Genomic DNA, 22,116 nt, shown 5'->3' with positions numbered 1-22,116 from the left:
ATTTTTTTGTGAAGCAACACGTTCGTGAAAGAACAGTTTAAGCACACAAGAACAGTTTAAGTACTTGACAACTTTTCTAAACTACAAGATGTATTGCAACTTCTTCAAATACAACCATTGAGGTTAAAATGAATCAAATCCTAGCTAAGAAAAATTATCAATATTCTTTGAAATATTTTTGGTTAAGACCCCTTTCAAAGCGCGTACAATTCTAGAATACTACAGAGATGACAACGACGTCTGAATATTACCCATAACCTAAAAGTGAAAGTTACAGTGAAGTTGATTGGATGATGAGCTGGGAGGACTAATGGCGGAAGTTAGAATTAATCATATCAGAGTTTGACATCATTTGTTTGTTTTTACTGATTTTAACGATGTGTTATTTTAAATCGTTTTGACAAGTGGTGTAATATATCTAATCATATACTTCATTCCTTTAAAGTTGATCGTCAATATAAGAAAAAACGAATATATTCAGGAAAACCTACACTTGGGCTGGGCCATTTTTATTTTGGTTTTAGATCTACATGACCTATAGACGTTATGTACAGATAATGTGTTAGAAAGCAATAGAGAGCAACTATGGGTGATAAAAAGGACAAAAGAAACAGTTTTGTAAGTGTTCTCATTAGAAGTAGTGACACAATTTTATTTCATTGTACATAGATAAAAATATGATAAGTTGTATCGTCAGGTCATGTGTTTTGACGCTCATCTATTTTGACGCCATTTTTGTTTTGACCTAGCAAATGACGAAAACGACCTCGTATGACGTCATAATTTGCTGACTGCACTGCAAGCATGTATTTACAACGTATAACTAAAACATGTTAAAAGATAGAGACATTTCACTGAAAAGACTACACCTTTATCATATGTATGCCTTATTCTCATTGATTCGTGCCTTCTCATCGATTCGTGACCTAAATAATTGTCTGTATAAATACTTCTGCAAGGACATACACCATCCGAAAACTACACAAGTTTTATTAGACACTCGATTTGACAATTCTATCCAATCAAAATGCGTAATTGAACAGGTGTAAATGACCTTACCCTACAATCAGCTGGTGACCTAATTACTTTAAAATATTCGATATTGATGTTTTAATTTATCAAACACACTTACATTTAAGCCAAAAAAATATTCATTATGCTGTAAGAATTTACTTAAGACTTTGAAACATATATTGATCAGATCGGGCTGAAAATAACCATGCGAACATTTAGTGGTGTGAGCACCTATATTTTGATGATGTCACAGGGTGAATCGGATTTCACGAATCGATGGGTAAGCGTCCAGCTGAGCAAGACAGTCATGGTTGACATGTTCAGTTGCTCTAATCTTTGAGCGGTTGTTTTTAGAAGTAATTTAAAGTTTTTGAACTTTTAGATAATGAATTTATTTAACAAATGCACTAATTGAACTGTATGTATGTCTGATATTTGTTGTGCAAGTGCAATTTTTCCAAATAAGAGTCACGAATCGACGAGAGAAAAGCATACTGTAGTTTTTCATCTTTTTACTAATGCAAATGAGACCACTGCCAGAGTGTGTGGCATTCCTAATTAATGGATAGTTTTATATGAAATAAATTAATTTTAAGTTTTCACAATGTTGTTTCATTGTAGGTTTGCTCATTTAAAACCTTTTTTTGCTGTTCATATTACATTATAGTGAAATATCCTTTTAAAATAACCACCCAATGAAAAGGCGTCATTTCATATGACTGTAAACAACAATGGATGCCTCCACGGTCTGTTTACTTAAGTACAAAACTTAACTGATTTTGGATTTTTAACAAACATAAAAATGGTTTGCAGTGATAAACAACATGCCATAGTAACTTTATATTGTATATTATTTAATGATCAAGTTCAATATAAAAAAATGCATTAGTTAAACTGCTTAAGGGCGTCAAAACTAATGACTCTAGGATACAGTTGTAGCAACCAGGCTGTTCTGTGGATTATATCCCGGTGCAACAATGGGTTTTCTCTACAGAAAATTATGGAGGCAGAGAACATTTTCTGTATGTAAAATCTGAAATGCCTCATAAAATCTCAATTTATATTAAATTTCTTCCCTTATAAATTCCTTATACTCCTTGATTTGTGAATTCCCATCAATTTGTGACCTAAATCTATAAACTTATAAACACTCTTGCAAGGATATACATCATCTGAAAACTACACAAGTTTTAACAGACACTTGACTTGACAATTTTATCCTATCAAAATGTGTAATTGAATATGTGTATATCTGCTTACCTTACAGTCCATTTGATGACCTAATTACTTTATAATATTGAATGTTGACACACTTACAATCAAGCAACCTGGTCATAATACAAGTTTAGCTTACTCAAATTCCTTCTTGGGCAATACTAAATTTATAAATATGGTTATAAACAGGACTTCAGGAATAGAAGCTGGGGAAAAAAATACATACATGTATATTTAAAGATTTATATTTATTAGGGGTGTAATCGATTCAATCGATATCGGTGTATCAACGATCTTTGTTATCCGAATCGACATCGATTCCATTTTTTAAATATCGGATATCGAATTCACACATATTTCTAGCTATAGAGACTTCAGCAAACAGGTTTTATATTACTGATAGACCAAAGGTCAAAATAAAAGCCACATTTAAAGTTATGGAAGCCAGAACTAACATAATATTTCAAACATTTTTTTTTCTAAAACGAAAACGGAAATCAACACCAGAGTTACCTCCCAGTGTCTCTAAGTAATGCTGCCGAATTTCGTTGTAATCTGGCTTGTCTGCAAAGTGAGGGTCAAGACCCCCCAATTCAGATTTTAAAAAGGGAAAATGCCGAGATAATTTTTGTAAGTGTTTCTTTGTAAAAATTATGATAACATATGTTAAACTTTGATAATTATTCTGGTTCTAAACACTATAATTTGCCAATTAAACTCCGGCTTACTAATGGAATGGCAAGGACGGGATTTAGCATAATAGGTAACTACGTAATGGCAACAACAACAACAAAAGTAACATGGAAAAGGCTTTAAATATAGTTACTAGTCATTAGCTGTCATTAAAAGTTATGATATAAAAAAGAAACAAATTGTTCACTGTTCATAGTTTACTTATTTTTTTGCATGTGTTTAAATATAACTGCATATTAAAACAAATTAAAAAGGACTTGAAAGCTTAATTTTGCCTGGCAATCGATATATCGCCGATAATTCATTACTGATATATCGATACAAAAATCCTTATCGATGACACCCCTAATATTTATAATACCTTTGTAGTGTTCTCAGAAACAAAATCAAAGGAAGCAATGATTGAAGACATAAATACATGATGCCTACCAGTGAGTACCTGTTACAGATTTATTGTCGTAACTGATACAGGGCTCACACTGGCTCAAAAGAATAATAGCCAATATTTTTAACTTAAAAAAAAAAATAGCCAAAAGTTTTGCTGACTATTCCTGATTTAGCGATTAACAACATAAGCAGTTGATTAAATATACATTAGGCCTACGTTTAAAACTTTTATAAGGATTCTCAAATAAACTGATTCATTTGTGTATATTTATAACTACTTTTTTCTTACATAGAACCACTGTGAGTGAACTTTAATTGAAGCCATATAAGACTTTCCAGGTGGAATGCTTAAGACACATTTTCCACTGTTATCAGACAATTTCTTTTGTTTGTTCTCATAAAATTTTTCAGCTTCACAGTAACTACTGTCAATTCCACATCTCACACAGAACTGGAGTAGGTCAAATTAGCCTATAGAAATTAAACTTGCAAACACATTCACAGAATGCAGCATTTTGGGCTCGGTTGTACAATTGCAAATCCGGGTTATAGTATGGTGAATGTTAGGTGGCGGACGGGCGGGCGGTTGACGAACAGTTTTCTCAGCAGCTACTTATCACAGCCTCTTGATATTTGACATACAGCATTAACATGTGGTCCCATAATGTGGGATTCGATTTCAGGTCTGTCACTCTTCCACTTCCTGTTTGCCGACTTAGTTAAATTTTCTACATTAATGGTCAATGGTAGGAAATTTTCGTAACAGTTTTCTCAGCAACTTCTTATCACAGCCTTTTGATATTTGTAATACAGCATCAACACATGGTCTCATATGGTGGGATTTAATTTTAGGTCTGTCTCTCATCCACTTCCTGTTTGCCGACTTAGTTAAATTTTCAACATGAATGGTCAATAGTAGGAAATTTTCGTAACAGTTTCTCAGCAACTACTTACCACAGCCTTTTGATATTTGGTATACAGCATTAACGCATGGTTCCATGTAACCTTGGGATTTGATTTCAGGTCTGTCGCTCATCCACTTCCTGTTTGCCGCCTAAGTTAAATTTTCTACATTAATGGTCAATGGTAGGAAATTTTCGTAACAGTTTTCTTAGCAACTACTTATCACAGCCTTTTGATATTTGGTAGACAGCATCAACACATGGTCACATTATATGGGATTCGATTTCAGGTCTGTCGTTTATCCACTTCCTGTTTGCCGACTTAGTTACATTTTTGACATTAATGGTTAATGGTTGGAAATTTTCATAACAGTTTATGCAGCAACTACTTATCACAGCCTTTTGGGATTTGGTATACAGCATTATCACGTAGTCCCATACTGTGGTATTCGATTTCAGGTCTGAAGCTCATCCACTTCCTGTTTGCCGACTTAGTTAAATTTTGACATAATTAGTGATCAATAGTAGGAAATTTTCGTTACAGTTTTCTCAGCAACTACTTACCACAGATATGTGGTTCACAGCATTGACATGTGGTCCCATATTGTTGGATTCCATTTCAGGTCTGATGCTCATCCACTTCTGGTTTACCGACTTAGTTAAATTTTCAATATCAATAGTCAGTGGTAGAAAATTTAAGTAACATTACAGCCTCATGATATTTTGTATACATATTATTTTACAAATCTTTTTTGTGTAAAGAAGGAGTTTGAACATATTGACAAGAAATATGCTGATTTACTACAAATTGTTGAAAAAATGAAAACCTTCAATGAGCTAGACTTTGCAATTTCTGAAAAAAAAATATCCAAAGCCATTTCTTCATTGAAAAACAAAAAATCTGCTGTCTTGACTCCATTTCTAATGAAATGATTAAAGCTAGCCAAAGTTTTCTTTTGTCAAGTTTTAAAAAATTGTTTAATTGTATACTTTCAAGTGGTGTTTATCCATCTTCATGGAAAGTTGGTTATATTAAAGCAATTCATAAAGGTGGTGATACTAAAGACCCCAACTGCTTTAGGGGTATATCTGTTATGCCATGTCTATCAAAGGTATTTAATTGTATAATGAATAATGGATTACAAAAAATTATAGATAATGGAATTATTAATGAAGCACAAATTGGGTTTCAACCCAATTCCAGAACATCTGATCACATGTTTGTAGTGAAAACATTGATAGATAAATTTTTCAGCAAGGGAGCTAAATTATATACATGCTTTGTTGATTTTGCAAAGGCATTTGATAATGTTATTCACTCCCTTCTTTTGTATAAACTATGTAATACTGGCATATCTGGACCTTTTTTCAACGTTGTTAAAAACATGTATTGCTCAAATGTGATGCACATAAAAGTTGGTAATAAGTTAACAGAAACATTCTCTCCCCAGATGGGGGTGTGTCAAGGGGACAATCTTAGCCCAAATCTTTTTAAGATGTTTATTAATGACTTGCCAGCTGTATTTGATAGTGGTGATGACCAAGTGTGTCTAAATGATGTAAAAATTAGTTGTTTGTTGTATGCAGATGATTTGTTATTGTTGTCAACTACACCAAAAGGTTTACAGAATTGTTTGAATAAGTTATCAACATTTTGTGACAATAATGGTCTTATAGTAAATCTTAAAAAGACAAGTATTTTGACCTTTTGTAAAAGTGGAAGGCTTTCTAGTGAGAAATTCTACTTTAAGGGAACTGAAGTTAATCATGTTAAAAGTTATAAATATCTCGGAATTATTTTTGCATCATCTGGTACTTTCAGTTACTGCCAAGATGATCTTTATAAAAGAGCACTGAAAGCAAGTTTTAAGATTAGTAAGGTTTTTGGTCAGCTACACCAAAATGTTGACACTATCATCCATCTTTTTGATCATACTATTAAACCCATTCTTCTGTATGGTAGTGAGATTTGGGGTATACCAAATATTAGAAGTTCTATTGTTAAAAAAACAGATTATGTGTTGTTGAATCCTTTGGAAATATGTCCTGTGATAAGATGCATGTGAAATTTTTAAAATATATTCTGGGTGTACACAAAAAAACATCAAATGAGGCAGTATGCGGTGAACTAGGACGGTATCCACTATTTATTGATGTAATATGTAGTTATGTTAAGTTTTATCAAAGACTGCTAAATGGAAATGTTAGCAAATTACTATCTGCTGCCTTTATTGAAAGTCAAACATTATTTACGGATAATAAAGTTTGCTGGGTTTCTTGTGTACAACATTGTTTTAAGCATTTAGGTATATCTGATGCTGGTTTAACCAATAAGAACTTAGTAAATGTTGTTAAACTCAAGTTAGTGAAAATGTACCAAACCAACTGGTGTTTGAATATCTCGGGTACTGAAGGGAAACTTAGAACATACTCTTTGTTTAAACAAAGGTTTTGTAGAGAAGTGTACTTTAGATATATTAAGGACAAAGATATAAGAACTTTCTTCACCAAGTTTAGAGTAAGTGCACACAGATTGAATATAGAAACAGGCAGATATAAAAAGATCCCAGTAAATCAAAGGTATTGTAACTGTTGCTCTTCCAATCTTGTAGAAGATGAAATTCATTTTTCAATGTGTTGTACAAAATTTGATAGTAATAGAGAACTACTATTTAGACAAATTGAAATATCAAATAAGAACTTTTGTATGTTGAATAATAAGCAGAAATTTGTTTGGTTAATGTCCTCGGAAGACCCTAGAGTCTTGAATGTCTTTTCTAAATACCTACTCGAAATTTATAATAAAAGAAATCTTATGTTAGGTAGTACTATTAGTAATAAAAATTTGTCAGACCATTGAATGTATATTATTGTACTTGAATATCGAATGAGTAATTAGTGTTTTTTTTTTTTTAATACTGTTTTATTTATTTACTTCTTATTTTAACATTACTATGCCTGTGTTATTTGTTTTTCCAATAATACGAATTAAGCCTTAGTTACTTTATTGTCTTCATTTCTACCATACAAATACACAATTTGTTGGTTGATATATTTTGTTTCATGCCTTGTGTTTTATGCTTGTGATTATATATGTCATATAGTATGACCCTTGATTGGTGAAATAAAATTATTCTATGCAACCCGGCCTTTTCTGTCCTTGACCCATTTTTTTCTGAATAACTTTCAGAAAGTTATATACTGAAAAATGTCATCAGCACCAATGTAATACAAAATGTATGCCGTAATAATAAAGATTTTTAAACAGAACAAAGCTTATTTTCGCTTTTTAATAATAAAAAAGTATTGGTGTCGCAAAAATATGTGACAATTGATTTTTTTCCTGTTTTCTGCAGAAATTTGGTTCACAATTTTGGTTGTTGTGCATATAATTGTTTGGAAGTAAATACTTTTTAAATAGTTTATCATTGTTTTCCACACCCGATTAAGTCAACATGCTTAAAACAAAAAAATTCAAAATTTGCAATTCACGGCAATTTACGATTTACAGTCAAATCGGCCCCAAGTCAGATTGGCCCCAAGTTGAATCGGCCCCAAAATAGTCAAATCGGCCTCAAGTGAAATCGGCCTCAAGTCAGATCTGCCCCATTTTTTTTTATTTTCTTTATTCATTTTTCATTTTTTTTTTTTAAATGTTGCATGCATATTCAGATAAAAAACATTTGTGTGGATGGGAATACCTAATGACAAACCATGGCTAACAAAGAAAACAAGAACAAAACATATGATTAACAATCAATTTATTGTCTGAGTATAACAATTTTAACATTTATCTTCGATGTACTATAAACATATGAAACAGTATACATGTAACTGTATGAGGCATATGAGGTTTTTCACACGAATTATTGTCACTTCTTATCACTGAACATTACTCTGCTTCTTGTCTCAACACCCTGGGTTGGTAAAGACTTGAAATCTTCTTCAGCAGTGCCGTTGCTGAAAGTTGTTTCGCACGATAGCTGCAAGCATAAAAATTAAATGAAAGTATGAAAAAGTCATCAATTATCAGTCAATGATCATTATATTAACCTCTGTTCAAATATATTACTAATAAAATTCAACTTGACATCGAAACAAAAGGGTCTTTATGTCACTTAAGTATTACACACACCATAAAATGATAAGTCATATTTACCTGTTCCAAGCTTACCGGTATTACACTTCCTATGTTGCCATCTGTCACAAGCATCACAAGTGACTGCCTCCTACCGTTTTCGCACAACACTTCCAGTCTATACAATTATCAGTCATTTTCAATAAACCAACAAATAAGTTATGGGTCGATTTGACTAGTTTTGAGGCCCATTTGATTAGTTTTGGGGCGATTTGACTAGTTTTGGGGCCAATTTGACTTTTTAAAATTGTTGTGTGGCAGATTTGACTAATTTTGAGGCCAATTTGACTAATTTTGGGGCCGATCTGACTTAGGGCCGATTTGACTAGTTTTTTTGTTTTTAGTTTTACACTAAAATCCGCAGCTTATTGTTTATATTTACAAAGCTAATAGGGTGAGTTTCATCTTTGTATGATGATTTTGAAATTTTTGTTAAAAGTGAAAATTGAAAGTCATCCAATTGTTCTGAATCTTACCACAGGTGGCAGTATCAGTGTTTGGACACCCCACCCCTACATGTATCTGTCCCTGGACCCCTACTACAACCCTGTAAAAAAATAATTCAACACTAAAAAAATCTGGAAACAAAATGATCCCTCGGAAGCATTAATCACAACAAAATTACCTAAGAATTGCAGACTCGGTTTGATTGTGTCTGTACATGAGGGATAATGAATAAGTGCAACATCCCTCACGCCCCCTAGCACCGGCTTGATCGGTACTCAATTCTCAACACTTAATAGTGCTGGCATCAAATCCCAAAGGACCAGAAAAATATAACAACACTGAAGGCTTACTATAAGGTACCAAATACAAAACCACCGATAAAATTATAACAAAAAAAAAAATTTCCACTTTCAAAATTATAGCTATAGAAAGGTGAAAAGCCTACTATATGTTCATTTGCAAAACAATGTGGAACATGGGAAATCGTCGGCGGATTCCGGCGGGATTTCGCTGCATCATTCATTAACATCAATAAAAAGAACACAGCTTACCTAATTCATGTCCAACAAATATCAGTATCATTCCGATTTTTTTCTGTTTCACGGTATTTTTTGACTTGTCGCTGCCATTTTGGATTCTGATACCTGTGTGATATACACGATCTGATTGGATGTCCAATTTGGCTCGTCCAATCAGATTGCGTATTTCAACCCAGGTATCAGACTGCAAAATGTTCTTTAAACGGCAGTCAATGAATTTAAGATTTTGAATTTACTGTTTACAAGCCTGAATTCCAGTTTTGAATTTATTCTACTATAGATTTAACTAAATTTTCTTAAAATTTTCACTGGCAGTGGCCCGAACTTATTTTCACTGGCCATGGGCCACCTCGCCAGTGCTAAATTCAATGACTGGAACGGTTGTTTTAAGAACTTATTGAAAGTTTTTTAACTTTTAAATATTGAATTTATTTAACAAATGCACAATTGTATTGTATGTTTGTTTGATATTTGTTGTGCATGTGCAATGTTTGAAAATAGAGTCACAAATCGACAAGAGAATAGCTTATTTAATTAAAGTCACCACATGGAATCTAGGTTACTTGTTATTGTATTTGTGAATGACCAATTTTTAGCTCGACTTTTCTATGAAAAGGGGAGCTATCCTACTCGCCCCGGCGTCGGCGTTAGCGTTAGCGTTGGCGTCACACCTTGGTTAAGTTTTTCGTACCACCCCACTTTATTTCAGAAGTATTACAAGTATAGCTTTGAAACTTACCATACTTGTTCACCATCATAACCTCCATCTACAGACAAGAGTACATAACTCTGTCAAGGTTTTTGACAGAATTATGGCCCTTTTTTGACTTAGAAAGTGTATTGAGCTTGGTTAAGTTTTTTGTACCACCTCACTTTATTTCAAAACCATTGGAGGTATTGCTTTGAAACTGACCATACTTGTTTACCATCACGACCTTCATCAACAGACAAGAGGACATAACTCTGTCAAGGTTTTTGACAGAATTATGCCCCTTTTTGACTTAGAAAATACATTGAATATGGGTAAAATCCACTTATTGCCTTAACCCTTTGAGATATTGCTTTGAAACTTTTAATGCTATTTCACATCATTACCCCCATCTGTACGCAAGAGAAGGTAACTCTGTCAAGGATTTGTTTTAAAAATTAAGGCCTTTTATCGACTTAGAATCTTGGTTAAGTTTTTAGTACCAGTCCACTTTTTGACTGAACTGTTTGAGATATTAATTTGAAAGTTGGAATACTTGTTTACCATCATGGTCCCAAAACATGGGCAGGAGAAGGTAATTCTGTTAAGGATTTTATTTGAATTATGGCCCTTTTTGACTTAGAAACTCAGTTAAGATTTTCATTCTTGTCCACTTGTTGACTTAACCATTTGAGATATTACTTTGGAAGTTGGAGTTCTTATGTGCCATCATGAGACCTATCTGTAAGCAAGAGAAGATAACTCTGTGAAAATGTTTCTTGATTTGTACTTAGAAATTCCTAGTTAAAGTCTTGTGTGCCCTTAACTGTCAAAGTTTTGTTTTATAGGCAAGCACTAAAAAAGTCGAGCGCGCTGTCCTTCTGACAGCTCTTGTTTTTTCTTATTGTAAACCTCATAATGTAAGAGCCAATCAGAAGTATAATAGTAGTTCCTTGATTCTTATTGTATGGATGACCAAAGACACATAAAAACATTGCTGTTAATAAATGTGACATGCTAGTATTATGCTAACCGTCGTTTGATTATGATTTTTAGCTTGACTATAATAGAAAGCATATGGAGGGATGTCCTGCTCACTCTGTTGTGTGCATCCAGATTTTGGATTGAATTGGTTTTTTTTGTGCTGTAAAATTATAATTTTTACTATATAAAACTTCTTTATTTCTTAAGGTATCTACTTCAAATATATGTTCCTTATCATCAACCACATCTGATATGACAAGGTTCATAACTCTAGTAGCAATATTTCTAGAACTTTCTCCCTTTGAACCTAGAATTTTCCTTAATGTTGAGAATTTTCCTTAATCGTTGCCATATTACACAAAAGTTTGAAAATTGAAACAACTGATAATTGCTTTACTTGGGCATAGACTTTGTAAGAAGTGGTGTCAGTGAAAACTGACTGACTACTGCAACTACTGTACTTCAGAAGTAAACTTATTAATGAAACTTACAACAAATAATGAAATTTCATTGGCTAAATATGAGGTTTCGCTTTTCCAGTTGTCTTTCAAGATTGGGAAAGATAAGAAGGAGAAAAAGCAGAATGCAGCAGCCACACTGCCTGCAGGTCAACGGTTGCCTTCGACAACTGAGGAGTCATCAAATGGTCAACCAAGTGGTCCAGCTCCACAGGAAGTTATTAACAGTATGACAGTTCAAGAGGTCATTGATAAATTTGAACGTATGCTGGTAAGTATATTTTGAAAGAGTATCATCATTGTTTAAAAGTTTGAACTAAGCATTTTAAATAAACCATGAAACTTATTGTGACATGAACCATTTTGCTTCATACTAAGTTAGAAGTGCATTTAAATTAAGTTCAAGTTTAAGTAGTTAGCTCAGGCTTGTCTAATATTAGATTCTATAAATCGAACATCATTTAAAAATTCTAAATGATGAGATTTTTTGCAGAGATCTGATATAGAGTAAATTTTAAATTGTGAAATAATTACTGTAATAGTGGCATATTTTAAGGATGACATGAACCTGACAGATGAGAAGAAAGCCCCTTTGCGAGATAGAGACATTGGCTACAAGAAAGCTATGTTACTTATGCATTATAAGGCTCCAGCAAAGGTACTTTGATGACTTTTGTTTACCTATACATAGGTTTTTTTGGAGAGCTCAAGTAAATGACTTTTTTTATTTAGCTATAAAATGTATATTGTAGAACTCTTGTAATGAATATTTTTAGCTCGACTCACTCAGGAGTTTGCGTCAGTGTAACACTTTGGTTTAAGTTCCAAGGCCCATAAATTTTGACAGAATTATGAACTTAGAAAATCTTTGAAGCAGCATCAATCTTCAAAACTACTGAAGTTATTCACATGTGTTATGGATCATAATTGGAAATCACTGTACAAGGCCCATAACTCTAGTGTGGATTTTTACTGAATTATGACCCTTTTTGAACTAAGAAATTTCTTGATGCAACATCAATAAAAAAACTACCGATGGTGTTCATTTGAAACTTAATACATGTCTTTTGTATTATAACCAGAGATCACTATCCACTGATATGGATTTTGACTGAATTATGGCTTTGTGAATTTGGAAAAATGATTAATTTAGAATCTTTTTGGTTTAAGTTTTGCTTTTATATTCACTTGAAAAAAACTTGATTCATGCTTTATGAATTACAAGACCCAAAACTCTGGCATGGAATTTGAATGAAATAAGGCCCTTTGTGAAAATTCTTCGGTCAACAACTTGGAATGTTCAGACTTTACCTACACATATTTTTCAAATTTTTAATTGCAATTCAATTTAACATGCCTGGTGCATAGAGACAGCTTTCTCACTTTCAGTCAATTAAATTTATCAACTAGCTATTACAAGTCAGCTGCTGTTAAGTCATGGTTCTGATGAAGAATGTGCACTGGGCATTTCAAGGGAAAATATACCTATTTTATGCTAGGGGAAACAGCCTATATTTGGCTGTAAAATACAGGGGGAAAAATCACTGCCAGAGCTAAGAATAAAAAATCCTATTGGTTTGATATTGATGAAACTATACAGAAATGGTGGTTGAATTGTTCTCTCTAAAAACTGATTAAATGGTTCTGGTCTGCTTATCAAGATTTCTGCCACAGCTAAAACTAAAAACTTAAAAAAATTCTAGTCACCATTTAAAAGTTTTGCTAACTGTTTATATTTGTGTAGAGGCCATTACATGATAATTATATGAAAGGTGCCAATTCAACAAATGAGCCGCGTCAGGACAAAACCAACATAATAGGTTTGCTACCAGCATGGATCCAGACCAGCCTGCGCATCCGCGCAGTCTGATCAGGATTCATGCTGTTCGCTATCAGTTTCTTTACTTGCTATAGGGTTTTTTTAATTTTGAATGAATAATACATGCCTTCAAGGATTTTAGTTTAGAGGTAGAGCATTATATTAATAAATAAATAAATAAAGCATACCAAATCAGTCTTATTTACTTGGAGTCACTCTTTTTGACTCTGAGATTCACGGAGTCCTGCGGGCTTAATTGTCACTCATTATCGACGTGGAGTCACTCTTTTGTGTACGAGAAATTTATAATCTAGTCGGCGTCACGCTTTTTAGCTCACCTGTCACAAAGTGACAGGGTGAGCTTTTGTGATCGCTTTTCGTCCGGCGTCCGTCGTCCGTCCGTCGTCCGTAAACTTACTTTAAATGACATCTCCTCATAAACCACAAGGCCAATTTCATCCAAACTTCACAGGAATGTTCCTTTGGTGGTCACCTTTAAAAACAGTTCAAAGAATTTAATTCCATGCAGAACTCTGGTTGCCATGGCAACCGAAAGAAAAAACTTTAAATATCTTCTTTAAAAAAACCATAAGAGCTAGAGCTTAGATATTTGGCATGAAACATCTTGTAGTGAGTGTCTACCAAGTTTGTTCAAATAAAAGCCCTGGGGTCAAAATTGGCCCCGCCCCGGGCGGTCATTGATTTTCCCTATATGCATATAGTAAAAACTTAAAAAATCTTCTTTTAAAGAACTCAAAGAGCTATGGCTTAGATATTGAGCATCAAACATGTTCTAATAGGTGTCTACCAAGTTTGTTCAAAGAAAAGCCCTGGGGTCAAAATTGGCCCCGCCCCAGGGGGTCATTGATTTTCCCTATATGCATATAGTAAAAACTTAAAAAATCTTCTTTTAAAGAACCAAAAGAGTTAGAGCTAAGATATTTAGCATTAAACATGTTCTAATAAGTGTCTACCAAGTTTGTTCAAATAAAAGCCCTTGGGTCAAAATTGACCCCGCCCCGGGGGGTCATTGATTTTCCCTATATATGCATATAGTAAAAACTTAAAAAATCTTCTTTTAAAGAACTCAAAGAGCTATGGTTAAGATATTTAGCATCAAACATGTTCTAATAGGTGTCTACCAAGTTTGTTCAAATAAAAGCCCTGGGGTCAAAATTGGCCCCGCCCCGGGGGTCATTGATTTTCCTTATATGTGTATAGCAAAAACTTAAAAAATCTTTTTTGAAAAAACCCAAATAGCTAGAGTTAAGATATTAAGCATGAAACATCTTTTAGTGAGTGTCTACAAAGTTTGTTCAAATAAAAGACCTGGGGTCAAAATTGGCCCCGCCCTGGGGGTCATTGATTTTCCTTATATGTGTATAGCAAAAACTTAAAATCTTCTTTGAAAAAACCCAAATAGCTAGAGTCTAGATATTAAGCATGAGACATATTCTAGTAAGTGTTTACAAAGTTTGTTCAAATAAAAACCCTTGGGTCATAACTGGCCCGGCCCCAGGGGTGTCATTGTTTTTAACTATATGTGTATAGTAAAAACTTAAAAAAAATCTTCTTTTAAATAGCCCAATGAGCTAGAGCTTAGATGTTAAGCATGAAACATCTTCTTATGGGTGTCTACCAAGTTTGTGCAAATAAAAGCCCTTTGGTTAAATTGGCCCTGCAACGTTTGGGGGGGGGCCTATATACAGGTGAGCGACCTCAGGGCCATCATGGCCCTCTTGTTGTAATTAATTGTTTCTCGCAGAAATAAGCATATTCCTTGTTATCTGTACTGTAAACTGGAATCAGCTTGTCCGTCCGGCCATCTGTTTTTCCTTATCCGCCCAATAACTTAAGATTCCTTTGACCCACAGTCTTCATATTTGGTATTTAGATTGGTCATGGATAGTAGATGATCCCGATTGATTTTGAAGTCACTGGGTCAAAGGTCAAGGTCACAGGGGCCTTGACTTCAAAAAGCTTGTCCACCCAATAACTTAAGATTCCTTTGACCCACAGTCTTGATATTTAGTATTTAGATTGGTCATGGTTAGTAGATGATCCCTATTGATTTTGAGGTCACCGGGTCAAAGGGCAAGGTCACAGGGCTTTGACTTCTAAAAGCTTGTCTGCCCAATAACTTAAGATTCCTTTGACCCACAGTCTTGATATTTGGTATTTAGATTGGTCATGATTAATAGATGACCACTTTTGATTTAGAAGTGACAGGGTCAAAGGTCAAGGTCACAGGGGCCTTGACTTCAAAAAGCTTGTCCACCCAATAACTTAAGATTCCTTTGACCCACAGTCTTCATATATGGTATTTAGATTGATCATGGTTGGTAGATGATCCCTATTGATTTTGAGGTCACTTGGTCAAAGGTCAAGGTCACAGGGCCTTGACTTCAAAAAGCTTGTCCGCCCAATAACTTAAGATTCCTTTGACGCACAGTTTTCTTATTTGGTATTTAGATTGATTATGATAAGTAGATCATTTCTTTTGATTTTGAGGTCACTGGGTTAAAGGTCAAGGTCACAGGGGCCTTGGTTTTATAAAGCTTGTTCACCCAATAACTTAAGATTCCTTTGACCCACAGTCTTCATATTTGGTATTTAGATTGTTTATGATTAATAGATGATCCCTTTAGATTTTTAGGTCAAAGATCAAGGTCACAGGGACCTTTACTTCAAAAAGCTTGTCTGCCCAATAACTTAAGATTCCTTTGACCCACAGTCTTCATATTTGTCATGGAGGTTAGTCATGATTAGTAGGTGACCCCTATTGATTTTGAGGTCACTGGGTCAAAGGTCAAGGTCACAGGGACTTTGACTAAAAAAAGTTTGTCCATCCAATAACTTAAGAAACCTTTGACCCAAAATCTTCATATTTGGCATCGAGGTTGATTATGGCCATTAGGTGACCCCTATTGATTTGAAGCCACTAGGTCAAGGTCACAGGGGCCTTGACTAAAAAAAGCTTGTCCGCTTGATTTTAACCAGGCTGTATTTTTCTATGCTCCACTTAACAAGTTCCTCATTTATTTCAAGGTGTCATTCTGATGTTTGTTATTTGTATTTATTATAGGGTGAGCTGGACTCACCTAGCAGTTTTGTAACAGAGTTGAGGAATGCTGACCTTAAAGGAGAGAAAAGACTGAAAGTGTTAGAGTCTTTGAGAGTATCATTAACAAGTAATCCAGTAAGGTAATGCAAAGTTCATTTATCTTTTCACTTTGATTTATAAAACATTTGATGAAGTAGTGTAACCATTGAAATAGATTGTAAGAAGTGAAGTCATAATGTACATATAATATTAGATTCATATAGACTTAAGTGCATTCATGTTAAGTTTGTTATACTCCTGGCACAATGAAATTTATGAGGGATGTATACCAGGTTGAGGATCTCTATCCATCTGGATGTCTGTCTGTCTCCAAAAACGCTCAACCAGTTATCAGAAAATTTGACATGAGTTATTGTCATGATGTTTACTTGGACATATCATAACATTATTAGACCTTGACCCACAAATGACCTAATTCCTTCAATCTTGATAAAATTGGCTATGATTCAGATTGGCTTTTACTTTATTAAGCTTATGTTGGGATCTTACTTGTGATTGCTTTAAGGGTCAAGTGAGTCAAAGTCACTGTTGCTAAAATTTAAAAATGGTCTTAAATCATGCACAGGTGATCAAAAATGTCAAGCCTTTGTGTATCTTATTTTTGAAAGACTGTTACAGTAAACACATTTAAGTCTCCCTTTGTGAAATTACATTGTCGATGCTTTGATATCTTGCATGTTGGTTGTTAGTGAATATCCACAAATGTTTTTATAATTGTACAGCTTGAGCCAAAAATGGCAACCTAATGTGCACAAAGTTCTGATGTTAGCGTCAAAGAATTGTGACCTTTTGTATCTCAGTTGAGCTATCCAAGGTCATCATGACCCTCTTGTATATATCCATTAAATTTGATTTATACAACACACCATTCAGAACCAGACGTTTATATTGAGTTATTGAGTCTTTATGTTAAAAGAGGCCTTATAACAAAACCTGTATGTTTTATAATTCAAATATAACCTTGACCCTCAAGGTTAAATTTGAAATATATGTTACATTTGTACATGAATATTAGGTGGGTATTTGTTTTTAGTTTTCTTTACTACAGTTCTCTTCCTCCCATGTGTTTGACTTTGGAAATAAGAAGTAAAACAAGTGTCGCCCCACTAGGCGGTGGCTGTTTTGGTATTTGTTGTTGTTATTACTATTCTTAACAATTGTATATTTCAGCTGGGTAGAGGATTTTGGTGTAGCAGGTCTTAATGCCATTCTCAGAAATCTGACATATTGCTGTGACTCGTATGTTAATACCATTATTTTTATTATAAATTTGAGCCGCGTCACGACAAAACCAACATAATGGTTTTGCGACCAGCATGGATCCAGACCAGCCTGCGCATCCGCGCAGTCTGATCAGGATCCATGCTGTTCGCTTACAGACCCTATAACAAGTAAAGAAACTAATAGCGAACAGCATGGATCCTGATCCTGGATCCATGCTGGTCACAAACCCACTATGTTGGTTTTGTCATGGCACGGCTCATTTTTATTTCATGTTTAGAAATAATATGGTAAAAGGCTGAATTTTGAAAATTATTTTTCAAAGTGAATTAGGTTTTGGATAAAGCTTAAAGTTATCCAACTAAATGTTCTATCAGCTTGTTTCACTTCTATGTTTGATGCATTTTGTGCAAATTTAGTCTAAATTACCAATTAAAGATCATTTAGATTGTTGTAGGTTTAAATATTAAACAAATGAGATCAATATACACTTGGAGGAACTTATATGTGTACCACCCAATAAATACATATTTCTTTGGATTGTGTTCACAGAATTCTTTATGGATGTTTTTGTTTTGTAAATGCACATATGTTTGAATGATATATTTATCACTAAATATTTTATAATAAATGACCTGTTAGACCACATAAGTAAAAGATCTTTGTAATATTTCAGGAGGTCGGAGAGGAAGGCTACATATGAATGTGTCCGTTGTTTGAAAGCATATATGAATAATACAGTATGTTTTTTTTGCTCTTACTCATATTGACAGGCATTTAAATAGCCTGGATTTGATTATCGTGAGATGATTTAATTATTCTTGTAATATGAATTTAAATGAGTTTTTTTATGCCCCTGGCATAGAGTGATTGAACCGTCACCTGTCTGTACTTGTTTAACCGAACCCTGCAAGTGGATTTATCTTCAGTTCAACCTGTACCAATGACTTCCTAATTAAGTTTTGGGAGTCACAAGGTCAATGTCACCTGTGCTAAAATTATATTTTTTACACGAGAAGGAACATACCTCAGTTGGTTTTCTTTAAGTTTGGATGGAGTTTAGGTCATCGAGTTCAAGGTCAAGTTATGGTAAATTTTTATTTGTAAGTTGAATATTTTTCACCCTCATCAAAGAGCAATGACATGCCAACTTATATTTTTCAGAATAACGAAACGTCATGACTCTGTCAAGTTAACAATTTTTTGTCAATTTTTCCGTCAATAAACTGAGTGAAAGGGAAAACCTTGAAAACCTGTTACTGACAAGAATTTGGACCAGAGGCATTTGTGTTTACCAAACATGTCCTTATTTTTATACAAAATGGTTAAAAAGTTGATTGCTTACAAAATCTATTTTAATGTTCACTCTTTTCTTTTTAAAATTATGTTGTGATATGTTTTGTATGTATAGGCTATAATATAATATTTTCATATGATATTTTGATAGTTTGGTTTGATGGAGATAATCAAGCATGAGGAGGCTCTAACAATACTTTCTAGAACAATGGATCCATCAGACACAATGACTATGTTAGAAGCTGTGAGACTGCTGGCTGCTGTATGCCTTGTTCCACCTAATGGGTATATTTTCTGTTTGTTATGAATCAGTAAAATTTGTATTAATTAAGACCTATCTATAATGAAAAGAAATATTGGAGTTTTTACTTGAAGATGTTATCTTTATTAATAATAAACTGGTGTTTCTTGTGTTTTATGTCACTAAAAAATTGCATAATTTATTGGTTTGGGACGGGTAATTCTTTAGTCAAATGATTATTCTGTCTGGCCTACCCTAGTTATCCCTCAACACTCCAATCAGGAGGATATGGAAATGGCATTGTCTGTCTGTCTGTCTGTCTGTCTGTCTGTCTGAATTTGGTTTGTTGAATTTTATGGAAACTTGGCATAGTGTATGTTTTATCAGTATTTGTTCAGTATAAATTGTTGCTTAATTTATCCCCTGGCCAAACCAGGTAACTGAAATGTGCTCTTGTAATTTCAATGTTGCTTACTGCCGTGATCTGGAGTGAACACAACCAACACCAGTACATTCATCCCTTACCAAAGGCAGAGGGAATATTAGAAATTGTTTTTGCATCTTTATGTCAGTCTGAATTTTGTCTGTAGTGTATATCCAAAAGTATGTGAGCAATTTCTTCAAACTTCATACACTGACAGAGCACATTGGGAGGAAGTGCAATGTGCAAGTACAGTAACTCTTTCTTGCCTTCTTATAGAGTTCTTCCCCTTTACCAGATTTATGTAAAAAAAACTTTGTGAGAAGCATAACTCCAAAAATACATGTGGGAATTTCTTCAAACTGAATAATTATACTAAAATGACATTGGGAGGCAGTACATGGTGCAAAAACAATTACTTTATCTTACCTTCTTTTAGAGTTAACCAGTTTATCATATTTACTTTAAAAACTTTGTATGGAGCATAACTCCAAAAGTACTTACACTGACAGAGCACATTGGGAGAAAGTTCAATAACTCTACCCTTCTTACTTTAAGGGTTATACTTCTTTTATCAGATTTATTTGAAAAAACTTTGTCAAAAGCATAACTCCTAAAGTTTTTAAAACTAGGGATTTTTTTCAAACAGATTACACTGACATAGCACATTTTAGGAGGTGCTGTGGACAAGAACAATAACTACCTTGCTTTTAGTTATTCCCCATTATCAGATTTACTTGAAAAAGAATTTCCTCAGCAAACTCCAAATGTACTTGACTAAATACACTGACATAAATAAAACAAAGTAAAAACATTACATATAAATTAAAGCTAGATAAATAAATCACATATATGTTACTAATAATTATGCTAACCTTTTCTTCAGTGCCTTATTCTTTTCCCACTTACTTTAAAACTGTACTTAGCATGGCCACAACTATAGGGCTTTTTAAGGATTTTCTTTCTCTAAGTTAAATGTACCAAAGCACGACCTCTGGGTTAACTTCTTCCCAGTGAGGTGATCAACCATGTGTAAAATGGCTCTTGTTTACACTAAAATTATATACATATTGTAGTTGATATTTACTTAATTTTAACTTTAATTTATTTCAGTCATGAAAAAGCGTTAGAAGGAATTACAGTATGTGGAGAAATACGAAATCAAGAGCGATTTGTGCCAATTATTATGGGTCTAGGGATGAGAGATAACCAGGCAATGCAGGTTGCCTGTATACAGCTGGTCAATGCCCTTGTCTCCACACCAGAAGATCTTGACTTTCGGTTACATCTCCGCAATGAATTTATGAGAACGGGTTTGGTAGATTTACTTTTAGTAAGTTGATATTTCCAGATTTATATTTATAGTTGTTTAAGGACAATTGTTGATATCTGCTGAATTACACATATACTTTGACATAATATCATAATTATATCATAATTTATACAAGTGACATTTCAAGAAGAACATTTCTGCTTAAACTGTACCTAATTTGGTTTTTCAACATGCATGTGCTAATTGTCAGATGTTATATAAAGTTTAAGTCGTGTTTATTTTAGAAACATAAAAAAATGAAATTAAATTGAAGAGTATTTCCATTAGGAAATGAAATTTTGATGAACAGATATAATCTAGACATCTTTGTAGAAGTACAAATTTACTTGTTTGGTATTTAAAGTTTTTTTGTTTCAAAACATTAAGCTTATGATTATTATATTTTATGGTTTCTTAATGAGTATTATTGACAATGATTTATAAAGTGTTTTTTTCTGGTTTTTGCAGACATTAGATAATTCAAAAGACAGTGAATTACGGACACATTTACAGATTTTCCACGACCATACTGATGAAGATTATGAAGAATTCTCACACAGATATGATAATGCCAGGCTTGACTTTGAATATCCTTTCTCTTTAACCTCATGCTAACTTTCTATTTTACATATGTTACAATCATAGTTTGTCATTTTGATTGCCATACCAGCATCATACTTATATTAAAAGTTTATCATTTTGATGGCCATACTTATATTAAAAACTTTACAGTACAAACAAAACAAATGGAAGCAATGCTATTTCAATACCAATGTAAATCAGACAAATATCTGATATTTTTCAGGTATTTGTTCTATTATGAATGAACAGAGTCAAATGGAGGCATTAAAAATTACATTGAAATAGTTTGATGACAGACTAGCCTCTTTAATTGTATCAAACTGACTGAATTTAGTTTTAGAGTTCTGGTTTAATGTTAGATTTATGAGCAAACACAGATTAACTAAGTTTGTGTTGGTGTAACTTGAGCACTAACACATTTAAAATACAGAAGAACTTCTATGAGTCGAACTTTGATTAGTCGATTTTCTTGATGTGTCGAAGTTAAATGAAAGTCCCAATTTTTCCTCATATATATTCCTTATAAAAACATATATATGTGTCAAAATTTTATATTCTTTTGACACCTTTGATCTCGAGACATTTTCCATACTTTTTCTGGCAGTGAAGATGATTTCAGATCAACTTGTATGACA

The 22,116-nt window shown here is 33.5% G+C and overlaps 1 protein-coding gene across 1 annotated transcript in view; it reads left to right on the top strand.

The window, feature by feature from the left end:
* Window positions 1-276: 276 nt before the first annotated feature.
* The window catches only part of LOC132725171 (protein diaphanous homolog 2-like), a gene marked incomplete at its 3' end in the record, with an annotated part of 109,470 nt that continues 87,630 nt past the window's right edge, over window positions 277-22,116 (top strand). The window contains 9 exon segments of the mRNA XM_060710257.1: window positions 277-618; window positions 11,548-11,736; window positions 12,022-12,123; window positions 16,370-16,488; window positions 17,579-17,647; window positions 18,306-18,369; window positions 19,077-19,210; window positions 20,701-20,920; window positions 21,368-21,487. Coding sequence (XP_060566240.1) covers window positions 586-618; window positions 11,548-11,736; window positions 12,022-12,123; window positions 16,370-16,488; window positions 17,579-17,647; window positions 18,306-18,369; window positions 19,077-19,210; window positions 20,701-20,920; window positions 21,368-21,487 — 1,050 coding nt within the window. The 5' untranslated portion in view covers window positions 277-585.

This window comes from Ruditapes philippinarum, unplaced genomic scaffold (assembly GCF_026571515.1).
Source record: "Ruditapes philippinarum isolate M1 unplaced genomic scaffold, ASM2657151v2 ctg1425_1_1_1_1, whole genome shotgun sequence".
NCBI classification, from domain to species: domain Eukaryota; kingdom Metazoa; phylum Mollusca; class Bivalvia; order Venerida; family Veneridae; genus Ruditapes; species Ruditapes philippinarum.
This window is presented reverse-complemented; position numbering and strand designations above follow the sequence as displayed.